Source organism: Rattus norvegicus, chromosome 17, assembly GCF_036323735.1.
Source record: "Rattus norvegicus strain BN/NHsdMcwi chromosome 17, GRCr8, whole genome shotgun sequence".
Classification (NCBI taxonomy): domain Eukaryota; kingdom Metazoa; phylum Chordata; class Mammalia; order Rodentia; family Muridae; genus Rattus; species Rattus norvegicus.
In genome coordinates, this window is record NC_086035.1 from 78,463,327 (window position 1) to 78,475,961 (window position 12,635).

General features: G+C 46.8%; 1 protein-coding gene across 5 annotated transcripts in view; it reads right to left on the reverse strand.

Moving 5' to 3' along the window:
• Nucleotides 1-12,133, reverse strand: part of Bend7 (BEN domain containing 7) — an 82,971-nt gene extending 70,838 nt beyond the window's left edge. The window contains exons 1-2 of one of the 5 annotated variants that reach the window (XM_039096482.2): nt 11,638-12,125; nt 9,344-9,427 (exon numbers count right to left, since the gene is read on the reverse strand). In XM_039096482.2, the coding sequence (XP_038952410.1) occupies nt 9,344-9,427; nt 11,638-11,698 (145 nt within the window). In that variant the 5' untranslated portion in view covers nt 11,699-12,125. Of the gene's footprint in view, nt 1-9,343; nt 9,428-11,426; nt 11,601-11,637 lie in introns of those variants that run through there. The other 4 variants (XM_039096481.2, XM_039096484.2, XM_039096487.2 and 1 more) reach the window with 4 other exon arrangements.
• Nucleotides 12,134-12,635: the final 502 nt, after the last annotated feature.

The following is a 12,635-nucleotide window of genomic DNA, read 5'->3' on the forward strand; positions in this document are numbered from 1 at the left end:
ACTCAGAAGTCTTGCTCTTATAAAGGAGACTTCTGCTGAGCCTGGAATGATAAATAACAGAGGACCACATACAAGGTGGAGGAGGCCACTCTAGACTGGGACCAGTAGGACACACCAGGATGCACTGCAATACTTCAGGGGCGTTCACAAGCCGTGGGAGAGTCTAAGGCCACGGAGGTAGAAGATGGATAATACACAGGGCCACAGAACAGCTTCTTATTTCAGAGGGACAGGTTGGGGTGGGGAGTTCTTATCAACCTAATGAAACATACACAATTAAAACTAAACATCTCATTGTTACAGTTGACATATTTTACTTCTGAAATGAGAGTCCATTTAGTTACTAAATATGTGTAAATTTCCACCAGGGTAAGAACTTAAGAAGCAAAAAAAAAAAAAAAAAAAAAAAGTCGAGTAACAAAGTTTCAAATGAGATGGTTTCACTTAAACCCAAGTCTAAAACCAGACTCTTCTCTCTTCATTCATCAAACAGCCGTTGATGGTCCTTCTGAGAACAGCCGTGCTGGACAGAGCTAACCCTTGGTTACAATGTTGCAGGAGAGAACCATAATTAAACTTTTTACATTTCTACTTTAATAGGGATCCCATAAATGGGCAGGGGAGGAGGTTCATGCTGACTACCTAAAGATGCTTCAGGAATGACATAGAGTCGGTGAAGAAGGAAGGGGGGTCGGGGTGGGGTGGGGGTGGAGGTGGGGTGGGGAAGGTGCATGGCCGACAGTTTGAGGAAGCAGGCCCACTGTAAGAGCACAAAGTGGCTGGTGTAGCTGGGCACAGGGGCTGAGAAGGGAAGTATCAGAAATAAACGGGAAAGAGACAATATGTGTTGGGGGCCTTATCATGCTAAGGAGTGTGGGCCTTAACCAGAAAGTATTAAATGATGGGGTGTGCCAGTGTCAGGCAGGAAGCAAGTCAAGGTGTGTTTGATGCTGGGAGGAAGCTAAAGATGTTCCCTGAATCAACTACTGCAGGTTTGGGCTGCTGGCATGGCCCACACTGACTCCCTTCTCCTGGCCCATCCTTTCCTAAGTTGTTTTCTCTCCAGTAATCTGCAAAACACACACACACACACACACACACACACACACACACACACACACCAGAGTTTCTTGTATCAGTGTCCTAGACTTATTTTAAGCTTTGAGGTGCAAAATACACCGTTCCAAATGTTCCAAAATCTTTACGTGTGTGTGTGTGTGTGTGTGTGTGTGTGTGTGTGTGTGCGCGCGCGCGTGTACCTCATATTCTGCCCTTTGAGGACATTTTTTTTTTTTTGGTTCTTTTTTTCGGAGCTGGGGACCGAACCCAGGGCCTTGCGCTTCCTAGGTAAGCGCTCTACCACTGAGCTAAATCCCCAGCCCCTTGAGGACATTTTTTAATTACCTAATTGCAATCGATGTAGAAGTAAGACATGACATCTACGGTTCTCACCCAGAGAACAGTTATTGGAGCACACAGAGCCTCCACAGAAAGACAACCTTTCTCAAGACAGATAATGCCCTGTGGGGGTCCTCGAGAGTGGGGCAGGTGACGTCAGTCTCTCTCCTTGTAGAGTACCCCTGGGAAGGTGTGACTTGAGCAGTTGTGCACATACGATCTGTTCCCCCGGAAGGTGATGATGGCTGCTAGGTTTACTGCTGGAATTGTATGATGTATTTTCTTTAAGTAAAAAAACCTGCTTTGTGTGGACTCTGAGAACTAGATAGATAGAGTAAGATCAATTTTTCAATGGGTCATGTTACCCTATGCACTTTGCTTCTATGAAGGTTCCGGTATCATGGCAAGGTTCCATACTAGCAGAGCATATGGCCTTTTAATTTTGATCTTCAACACATTACTAGATTTTACACACAAGTTTATTTCCTTTTAAACTTTTCTAGATTTGTAAAAAAAAAAAAAAAAAATTTCAAATTGTATCTCACAGACCAAGATAAGAAAATCCAAACTTTAGCTTTAAGATGTATAATGCTTTCAACAACAATGGTGCCCATAGGCTTGTATGCATTTCCCAAGTGACAGACTGTTTAGGAAGGATGAAGAGGTACAGTCTTGGGCTGGAGAGATGGCTCAGTGGTTAAGAGCACTAACTGTTCTTCCAGAGGCCCCGAGTTCAAATCCCAGTGACCACATGGTGGCTCACGGCTATCTGTAATGAGATCTGTTGCCCTCTTCTGGTGTGTCTGAAGAGAGATACAGTGTACTTATATATAATAAATAAATAAATCTTTAAAAAAATTAAAAAAAAAAGAGGTACAGCCTTGTTGGAGGAGGTATGTTACTGGGGTGGGCTTTGGAAGTTTTAAAGCAAGCACTCTGTGTGTGTTTCTCTGTCTTTTGACTAAGGATCAGGATGTAAATTCTTCTTTTTGTTCTTTTTTTTCGGAGCTGGGGACCGAACCCAGGGCCTTGCGCTTCCTAGGTAAGCGCTCTACCACTGAGCTAAATCCCCAGCCCCCAGGATGTAAATTCTTAGCAACTGCTCCAGCACCATGCCTGCTTGCCTGCCACCATGTTTCCCACCATGATGACAATGGATGAACCCTATGAAACTGTAAGCAGGCTTCCAATTAGATACTGTCCTTTATAAACTGCCTTGGTCATGGTGTTTTATCCCAGCATCAGAACAGTGACTGAGCATGGTAGATTACAAGAACTTCCTCAACAAGGTTCTATGAAACACTGAAGTTTGGTTTATCTACTGTTGCTAAAATTTCAATAGGGTGTTGTGTTCTAAGACAGATCTCCAGCTTTTATGCAGCAACGTCTGATCTGTTCGTGTACTTAAATGAACAAAGACCTACTAGGCAAGCATCATTATAAACACAACACTACACTAAGTGCTTCTGAGAATCCAAAGAGGAATCCAGGCCACACTAGCCTCTAGGTTTAGATAATCTACATCAGGACAGATCAGGAGAGATGATGAAAATAAACAAGCAGTCCGATGTGACAACTGTTCAAACAGGTTTGAGGAAGGATCTGCACCGTTACCTGGACCACAATAAAGCCAGGCACAGAAAGTAATAAAGATGAGGCCATGAGTGTTAAGTACTTCGAAAGGAATGATGCTAGTTTTCAGCAGGAAAACACTCAGAAGAAAAATGCTTTGAATTTGGAAAGGAGATATAATACACAAAGTAAGAGCACAGAACTTTCCAGTTTGAAAGGTGGTATTTAGGATTTTGTATATGCTCAAGAAGAGTCTGACGAAGTGGTCTGACAGGCAGTGAGTGCTACTCTATCACAGAAGATGAAGAAATTTTCTCAAGATTTTTTTTGTTCAAGGTATAATTTTCTAAATTTTATTTTTAAAATTTGTGTGGGTGTTTTGCCTACATGTGTATCAGTGTATCACATGTATGCAGGGTCTGTGGAAGACAGAACTGGGGGTCAGCTCCCCCGGAACTGGAGTTATAGATGCTGGCGAGGGTCATGTGGGTGCTGGGAGTCAAACCTGGTACCTCTGCAAGAACAGCCAGTGCTCTTCACTGAGCCAGCTCTGCGGCGGCTCACGGTTATTAACTGTTGACCTGAGACCAAACTGAAGTTTTCTGAACCCAAGTCTGCTTTTTCTCTGCTGGGTTATAAACTGAAGAGCGTGTGGTCTAGGCAATACTGGAATTAAACTTTAAATGTGGCCTAGGCAATACTGGAATTGAACTTTGAACACTTTCAGAACGGACTGGATTTTGCTAGGAGTCTGGAACTGGGACAGGCATGGTGGGAGAGTACAGACAGCAGAAGCAGCCTTAGTAAGAGGGCAGAGATAAGAAAGCAAGGAGCTCCTGGAGGTTATGAGAAGAGACTACTTTGGCACAGAACATTTTTTTTCTCCAGTGAAAAATAAAATAGAAGAGAAGAACTGAAAGGTAAGCCCAGAAGACAATGAGCAGAAGATGAGGAGGATGGGCCATAATTTCTATTCGAAGCAGAAGCAGAAAGGATCTTCCCAGACCACATTCAAATGCAGCTCTCATTACTGGTTCCACAGCCCAGGGTAAGTGAACACGTCTGCAGACCCACCTCTCTCGTCTACAGATGGAAATGTCTTCTCAGAAGCTTGATGAGTTAAGGAGACCATGAACAACCCTCTCTTCCTCAGAGGTTCCTGAGTTTCTCCAGGTCTAAACTATTAACTACCTCCTACCTGGGCTGCCCTTCTCCATCTAGAGAAGTGCCATTTGCTGGGGAGCGGGCATTTGGAAGCAGGGAGGTGCTGGCAGGATTGGACAAATGATGGATGCTGAATTCTCAGTTAAGAGACAAACTTGATCCTGTAGTCTCTGCAGAGAAGCCACTCGGTCAGATCAGCTCACATGAGCAGCTCATGAGGAAAGGATTAGAGACAGTCCTGCCATGGTGAAAAGACCTCAGAGCAGGGTGTCAAGACACCTGAATTTAAGTGTGGTCAACTGCTAAGTACTGTGTGGCCTTATGCAAGTCACTTCTATCTCCAAGATTAGTCTCACATTTATAAAGCAGGAGGAGGACCAAAGTCTATTTCCTAGTATAACAGTAGTTGTAACTATGACTAAGGAAAGTGGTGGGACAAGGCTAGCCCAATGGCCTCCTACCTCTGGGTAGACAGTAGCAGCTTAAGAATGACCAACTTGGCGTCCAAAGCTACAATGTATCTAATGTGCCCAAGAGCCTTTCTAAGAGTGAAGCAGACTGCAGCTGTCTGAAGTCTGAGGGGTGGGGGCTTCAGTACAATCGCACATTTGGTGCTGACTGCAGTCTTAGAAACCATGGTGTTCAATGTTTACAATGACTGTAGTACTCTAGCAAGCTAGAGGTTCATGGGGCTCTATAGGGAACATGGGAGGGTCTCTGAATCTCCTTTACCCTGCTGGGGACAGTTTCACTCTCCTTTTATCAGTAGTTCATGACTAGGGCCCTGCAGGGGAGTGCATCAGAATTAAGCAGAGCATGTGGTCAAGGGTAGGATTTGTGGGAAGACACACTGGTTTACATCCTAGGTCTGAGCAACTGAGCATCTCTGTAAACTCCCAAATTCCCCCAGAATAGAAACAACAGTGTTTCTAATTAGAATAATGAATGGAATAACGAACAAAGTTCTTAGTGTTAAACTGCACCTGACTTTTTTTTTTTTTTTTTTTTTTTTTTTTTTTTGGTTCTTTTTTTCGGAGCTGGGGACCCAACCCAGGGCCTTGCGCTTCCTAGGCAAGCGCTCTACCACTGAGCTAAATCCCCAGCCCCTGCACCTGACTTTTGATAAATGCTACCTATGTTTGCCGCATCCTGAGTACACAGAGTTGTCTCCTCACTGGGCCATTAAGGAAAAGCTGTACTGATACAAGGACAGGTACACTGGCCATTAAGTGCGTGTGGTGCTGTGCGTGAAGCTTCTGGTAAGAGGCATGAGTGCAGTTTAGATCCCAGGGTTCTGTTGTTTTCCATTTCCCTTGACCCTTAGGTTGCACCCCACTCTTGCCATGATACATGATGAAACATCAGGAAGGAAGGTTTCCTTCCTTCCTCAGGCACTACTTTGGGGGGCCACCCAAGAACTGAGGTGGGACCCAGCTGTTTAATCCCTAGGTCTTGAAGAGTGGCCATCCTAGCTCTCCAAACAGCAGCACTGCACGGTGGTCAGGGACTAAGTTCCTTCATGCGGAAGTCTTACATGTGTTCTCTTGAGTGAGATTCTGGAGCCCTGGGTAGGGGTAGTTTTTAATCAAGGAAGCGATTACAAGATTCGGAGATCTGGACCCCAAATCAAACAGCATCACTACTGAACCCTGTGCTCCATCTGCTGAAAGACGTGGTACTGAATGAAATATGAGAAAGACCAGCACACACCGGGGAGGGCACGCTGGCAACTGGAGCTCCATAAATATTTGCTAAGCGAATAAATTAACGAGACTTGAACACCTGAAAAAGAAATGGGCCTCAGACGCATATCCTACAAAAAGAAAACTGAACTAAAAGCTAAAGTATAAAAAGGGACTTCATTTAATATTTGTATCACCGTGATGACAAATACATTGCCTCATTAAAAAGTGTCTTTCTTCTAGCTACAGCCTCAATAACCCTTGGCTTGGCTGAGCAGAGGAGAAGTTAGAAGTTGGGTATGTCATACTCTGAGCTTCAGCTCTCCTTGTTTCATATCCATATTCATATATTATTTGGGGGTGGTAATAACTGCCATGATTACAGAAGGACTCCCAGATAGCAGGAGAATACTCTCTAAAGTTCAACCCTCATTTATGACCTAATTGTAGGCATGCCCTCTGCTTATCAGTCTGTTGGCCAGTGCCTCCCTTCCCATGGGGAATCTTCTCCCTATGCAAATCTCAGTAGTTCAAGGTCTAGCTCCCCACCCTACCTTTGCAACTAGCTCCAGAGCCTTTCTTTCCCTGTTCCTTCCCAAGCTGTTTAATTCCTGTTTAGGCAGAAGCCACGGGCAATGGGGTGTTCAACGCTCAGGCAGAACTTGCCCTAGGATTCCCCTTAGGTTAAGTCCTATGGAGAGACCTTTGGTGTCTTCCTCAACATCTCTAAGCCTTATCTAACTATGCGGATGATTGACCCTGGTACAGATGGGCTGTGGGGACTGAATCTGAACATTCACATAAAGAGCCTTGCGTGCCTCATTCACGCTTCCGCTGTTGTGACCGCATATGGTACCTTTTTTTCCAGAACTGTTTTATCCCCTCCCGTCCCCCAAAGGACTTTGGTCCCCAGAGCAGGGTCCCTGTCCTACCCATTTCTGACCGCATGCACATTCCAGAAATCCAGCTCACAGGATTTCCCCACAGAAACACTTGTAGAGTTGATTAAACCGATGGTCTCCCTTCAAACAGTGCTCAAATCTTTACTGTAGTTTCAAAGAACTGGCTTGAGAAAGTCAAAGTCCACAGGGTAAATTTACCTCTTCTAACCCTTAATCAAATCAAAAACATGTCAGCAACTCCCAAAGCACTTACACAACCCATTTTAGGGAGCTACTTTACCACTCTGGATATATTGCATTAGTTAGCAGCCTAAAAATATTCCAAAGCCATAGATTTGATGGATTCTGCCAAACTCTAGGGTACTCTCTATTTCCCTGAGACACGTACGTGAATCTTCTAGATGTAGACTGTTGCAGAGAACACACATGTCTGAATACAGACCGTCCTATGTAAAGTCATGGGAGCTATGTGCTAGTAGTTTTTAGAACTCTGGAGTATCTAAGTATCAACTCTTCCAGATCCATGCCCTTAGGAATGAATAGGCTTCAGCCATTTACAAAGTAGCATCTGTGTTTTAAGAAGAGGAAGGCAAACTGTCAGCAACAAAATTCTTAATTTCGGATGTCATCTGTAACTGTCTTCTGTTCTATGAAACTGTTTTCAAATCATCTGCACTTCTTTTTAATGGGCCTAGAGGATCTTTGGGAACCAGATCTGATTTTCCCCAGAACAGGTACTCCCTCAACCTCGAACTCTTTGTTAAAGGCTTTTCTACAAACCACGGTCAAGATGGACTCAAAAGTCTGGCTCTTTAATGATATTTCCCGAATCTTCTATTCAAACAAGGAAGAAAGAACGTTAGCCCCGCCCCAGAGCTTGCATTCACTCAGTTCCGAGAGCTAGCATCATCCTGACCTTCAGCCTGCCTTTCAGCCTCACAATCCGTTACTAACATCGCTACTGTTTTCCAAGCAACTAAGAGGGAGGAGCTGCCAGGAGACCTTTGCTGGACAAGAACTAAATCCAGGACGTGATGTTCCACTTGCATGAGAAATGTAAATTTTCTACCAGAAGGCAAATTCATTTTTCTCAGATGGCTTCAAGTGGTACTTAGAGAACTCATCTCACCCAGGTCGGAGCACGGAAAGGAGTCTCATCTGAGAGGGGTCTTTCTGGGCCATAGCATCTCACTTGACTTTAGTGTTCAGTGTTCATAATAGTCAGTAGGTGCTGGGAATGGTGCTGGTCTTGGGTCTGTTCCCTGCCTTACTGGAAAGACCCAAGTGCCTATGGCATTCATTCTGGTCGGAAGGGCTTGTCTGTTTCTCCTCTGTAAGTGTGACTTCTGCCTGCCCTTTGCACCCTTCTTCTTCCTTAAACCAAAACAGAGAAGGAGATCTTGGGCAAAAATACCCTACACAGTCGTTACAATGTTTTAATCTGAAACAAAACAAAACAAAACAAAACAAAACAAAACTAGCAATCTCCATCTAAGCGGCCAAACTAGCACAGATATCCGCAGTCACTGAGTTCTGGCCCTTGCTCTTAAGCCCTCTTACCCACTTTTACCCTAATTTTCTACAATCTCTCTTTCCTGGTTCTGCAGGCCTGGCCCTCGCCCTACTACCTGAGGTTGTCGAGAGTCCAGGATGGGCAAAGTTGAAGCTAAATGTCACCTTGATAAATGTTTGCCTTGATAAACGCTTTCAGAGGAAGCATCCTGGGCAGTTTGATTTTTGGCTCAAAGGCTGTAAATAACAAGGTGTATACGAAAGATGCTCCATGTACTTGCCTCATGACTAAGCTGTACATACACAAGCAAACAGGGTACACTTTTGCCTACCTACATATCTGTGGGCACTTGTCAGAAGGTTTAGAGGATGCTGCCTTTGCTCCTTCTGTCCCCGAGGTAGGTAAACCAGGAAGGGTGGTGACAGGAGAAAGTCATCTTTCCTCCCTGACCACAAACGTTAGTGAGGAAGACACAGCCAGCAAACGCAAAGCTCTTGGGGAATAATAGGCACCATCACGAGGTGTGGGGGCAGACAGTCGCACTTTTATTCTCCTTACACTGTTTGAACTATAGATTTCATTTAATTGTGTCATGGCAGGAGAAGCCACCGGGCCATAGAGGTGAGAGGACATTATCATGAGACAGCCCATCCATCCTCCATCCTACCCAAGGCAGAAGCAAAACCAAACAAATAGTGGCTTCCTGGAAATTGAATTTCTGTTATCCAGATGTCAAAGATGTAATGCCCCAATTACACAAACTATTGCTAGTGAAGCATGCCAGCGAGTAAGCAATGTAAATGGGGTGAGCGGCGAGTGGCGAAACTGCGTAGTCAGCATCTGGCTCTGTGACTGAGTGATAATTAGCACTGTGTGTAGACACTAATAAACATTTATGTCTGAAATTACAACTTTTAGCAATGTTAATAAGGGATATATTGGCAATCTGTAAAATAAAAGGTCTTGAAAAGAATGTCATGCATTAAGCAGCGGCAGACACTTCCCGTTCTCCCACAATCTCCTCCCCCCCACCCCCCTGAAATTACAAATGGCCACACGCCATGCTTTTTTTTTTTTTTTTTGCCGAGAAATTAATTGATATAAGAACCTACCTAAGAACATGGGTTGTGTCTCTTTGGTCTCCCCATTAACATCGTTGCTGAATTCTGAGATTTTATACACCTCATGGTGATAATCTGGCATGAGAAAATAACCGAAAATTAGAATTTTAATGACTGCAACATATAGGGATGAGCAATTAAAGACTCCCGTCCCCATATATATAACTTACAGGTATATTTTCAAGAGCTCTCCCAGAAATTGTAGTTAATAGTAATCGTCAAACCTTGGCTTACTGTGAAGTACAAGACCTTGAAATGTTACTTGGCCTCTACAAAGCAGGTATGCTTGGCCACAGTTTTCACAGCAAGTATATTTGTGAAAAGAAAGAAAAGAAAGAGGAAAACCTTGCCAAATCACAGGCCAATGGAGTTTCCCAGATTTATTTCCACAACCCATTTTGGTGAGCACATCAATAGTATGCTTCTGAACTGCCTCTTTTCTCAGTTTACCCAGAAAATCTCAGCTTAAAAGTAAGCCCGTATTTTAAAAAAAAAAAGATATTGATGTGCTGTTTTTAAAAAGTATACTTTGAAAAGAAGCCAGACTTTTTTACCTTTCACCTAAGTGAATCTTTTGCATTCAATTATTGCCCTAACTGAACCTGTAGTAGTTTATCTTCCAAAAAAATTTGAAAAGCACCTGAATAGCAGAATCACTCAGCATAAAAAAAAAAAAGAAAGAAAGAAAGAAAGAAAGAAAGGAAAAACTCCTTATGTTAATCAAATTTTCAAATACAGCTTACGGTCTCCTGTGGAAGCCACAGCATTTTGGTGCTGTAGCTTTTTACAAAGCAAGATCTCCCCGGTATGAAAATAGAGATCCCTTCTCAACAACTATCCAAGGTTTGGGTGGGCTTGTCTTTTGTTGTTTGCCTTAGCTCTCACAGGACAACATGATAAAACGACCCTCTCTTTTAAGATAGAGTAGTTAAGTTTCCTGGGTCATAAGGAAGAAAGCAGCCTCTATTCCTGAATGGAACACATTGTATCAACAGGGCCATCACACATGGAGACACTTCCAAAGTACAAAACTCGAGTCAACACCCCTGCTGGGGAGGTGGATACCAAGGAGTCGCCAAATATTTTGAATACATGCACTACTCTATGGTTAAACAGTACAAAACTAAATTAGGGGAAACACAGATGAGCAGAGTCTCAAAAATGTCTATAATTAAACCATTTCCAGACTAGCCAAAAGTGAGCTTTATAAAATCCTCATTTCAGCTTAGCCCAGTTTGGGAAAACTCTGTCCCTTGCAACCACCCTCCAATAGTCACCTGTTTACACGTGACTTTTGCCGGGGCCCTTGGAACAACCATGTGGCTCTTTCCTCAGATGCTAATGCTAGATAAAAATCACCCAGGCAAAGTGGTCAGCTTCTCTGGTTTGGCTTTGACCCAAGTTGATTCAAAGATATTTAAAGAGGGTGGGCTCATATTAGGGCTTGTGCCACTGTGGGGTGGGGTGGGGTGCGAAGGTATCACCTCTCTCATTTTTTAAGGTGATACTCGACATTTTGACAGGTGGGTTCCTTATCTAGAGTTGTCATCATTTTTCTTTTAAAGATTCAAATCAGGAAGAAGGACTCGAACAAGAAACAGAACCCAGAGGAGACACTATTCAACTTTCTCCTCCCCCGACAAAATAAACACCTATGAAGAGTGTGCTGTACACCTGTTAGTCTGCAGGACCTAGCTGGATTTTTCTCTTTCTTTCTTATGATGACACTTGTCTGGCTGGCATTCGAGCTAGTCTTAAAACTACCTTTCCACCCAAATCACTCAACTGGAAAAGATGCTGTATGTCAACAATTTCTGCCTTGAGCTTCGATTCCCTAATGAGCTGATTCTTCTTAAAAAGAACAATGATCATCTTTTTCTCCCCTCCTTCTCTTTGGGTGGGGGGGAAAAAAACGAAAACAAAAACAAATCCCAGTCCATTCTCGGCCTGCCGGCCAGGCAAACCCTCAGCCACCCCAGCCCAGCGGCGGCCACGGCGGCGGCACCCCCGAGCGGGCTCCGCTCCCCGGTGTCATTGTTTGCTAATTTCCTGACGTGCCCTCCGACTTGTTTACCTTCAATAACACCCGGTGGGTCCCCCTCCGGCACAACTTTCCCCGCGGCGGGGCGTGTGCGGCCCGCGGGGGCCCCGGGTTCGGGCGAGGACGAGGGGGTCGGGGCGGGCGCGCCCCCGGCGTGGAGCCCGCGGGCGGCCGGGGCGCGCGGGGCCGAGTGCGCGGTGCGCGGCGCCGGCTTCCCGCCGCTGTCCCCGGGCCGGCAGCTTACCTCGGCTCACCAGTTTGAAGCTCTGGGATTTCCTGCTTCTTTTCCTCTCCGAGAACTCCATGGTGCGGGCAAGGTGGCGGCACGGCAGGAGACTGAGGCGGCCGCTGAGGCGGGCTCGTGTCACCGCCGCGGAGCCGCCAGGACCAAGGTCCGCGTCGCGATCGGCAGGGGAGGCCGAGGGACGGGAGGAACCACCGCGAGCCCGGCCGGGGGCTGCGCGCCCGGGGCGAAGTTGTCCCCGCGCGCGGCGCCGCCTTCCCGGTGTCTTAGGCGACCCCTCGGTGCCCCCTCATGTCGCCTCGCTTTTTCCCGAACGCAGCCCGCCGCAGCCCAACTTTCCGCTGGGAGCCGGGCCGGGTGGGGGCGCGGAGCTGCGGGGTGCTCGCCGCGGCCCGCCTGGGCTCAGCCTGCGGACGCGGCCCGGGAGACGCGGCGAGCCGAGGGAGGGCGGCGGCGGCGGGTGCGGAGCGGCGGCCGGGGCGCTGACCGCCCCCGCGGGAGGAGGGGCCGCGCCGGCGGAGGGGGCGGCGCCGCCGGGACCCCGGGGCCACCTGCTGGCGGAGCCGGGCCGCCGCCATCCCCTGGGGGCCGCCGCCACTGCTGGACTCGGCCGCGCGGCGACCCGGCGTGGCCCGGAGGCCGCGGCTCAAGCGTCGGTGGCCGCCCGGGGCCGGCGGAGCTGTCCCCGGGCGGACGCCGCGCTCTGCGGGGCCTCCCTCCGCCGCTCCGGGAGGCGAGCCTGCCTTTAGAAATAAGCCGAGGATCGCGGCTCCTCGGCGGCCAGCCCTCGCTCAGTCTGAGAGCCGGGCGGTGCCAGGGCCAGGCGCGGATTTTAGGCAACTTTTAGCAGGGGGTGAAGAACTTACCCATCCGCGCTCTGCGAGCAAACGGGGAGAAATTTGAGAATGGACTGCTGAGACGACTATGGGATGGAGCAAACTTCAATTCTTTACCCCCATCCTGGGGGCTGGAGGGGAAGTTATATGCAAAGGGGGTGC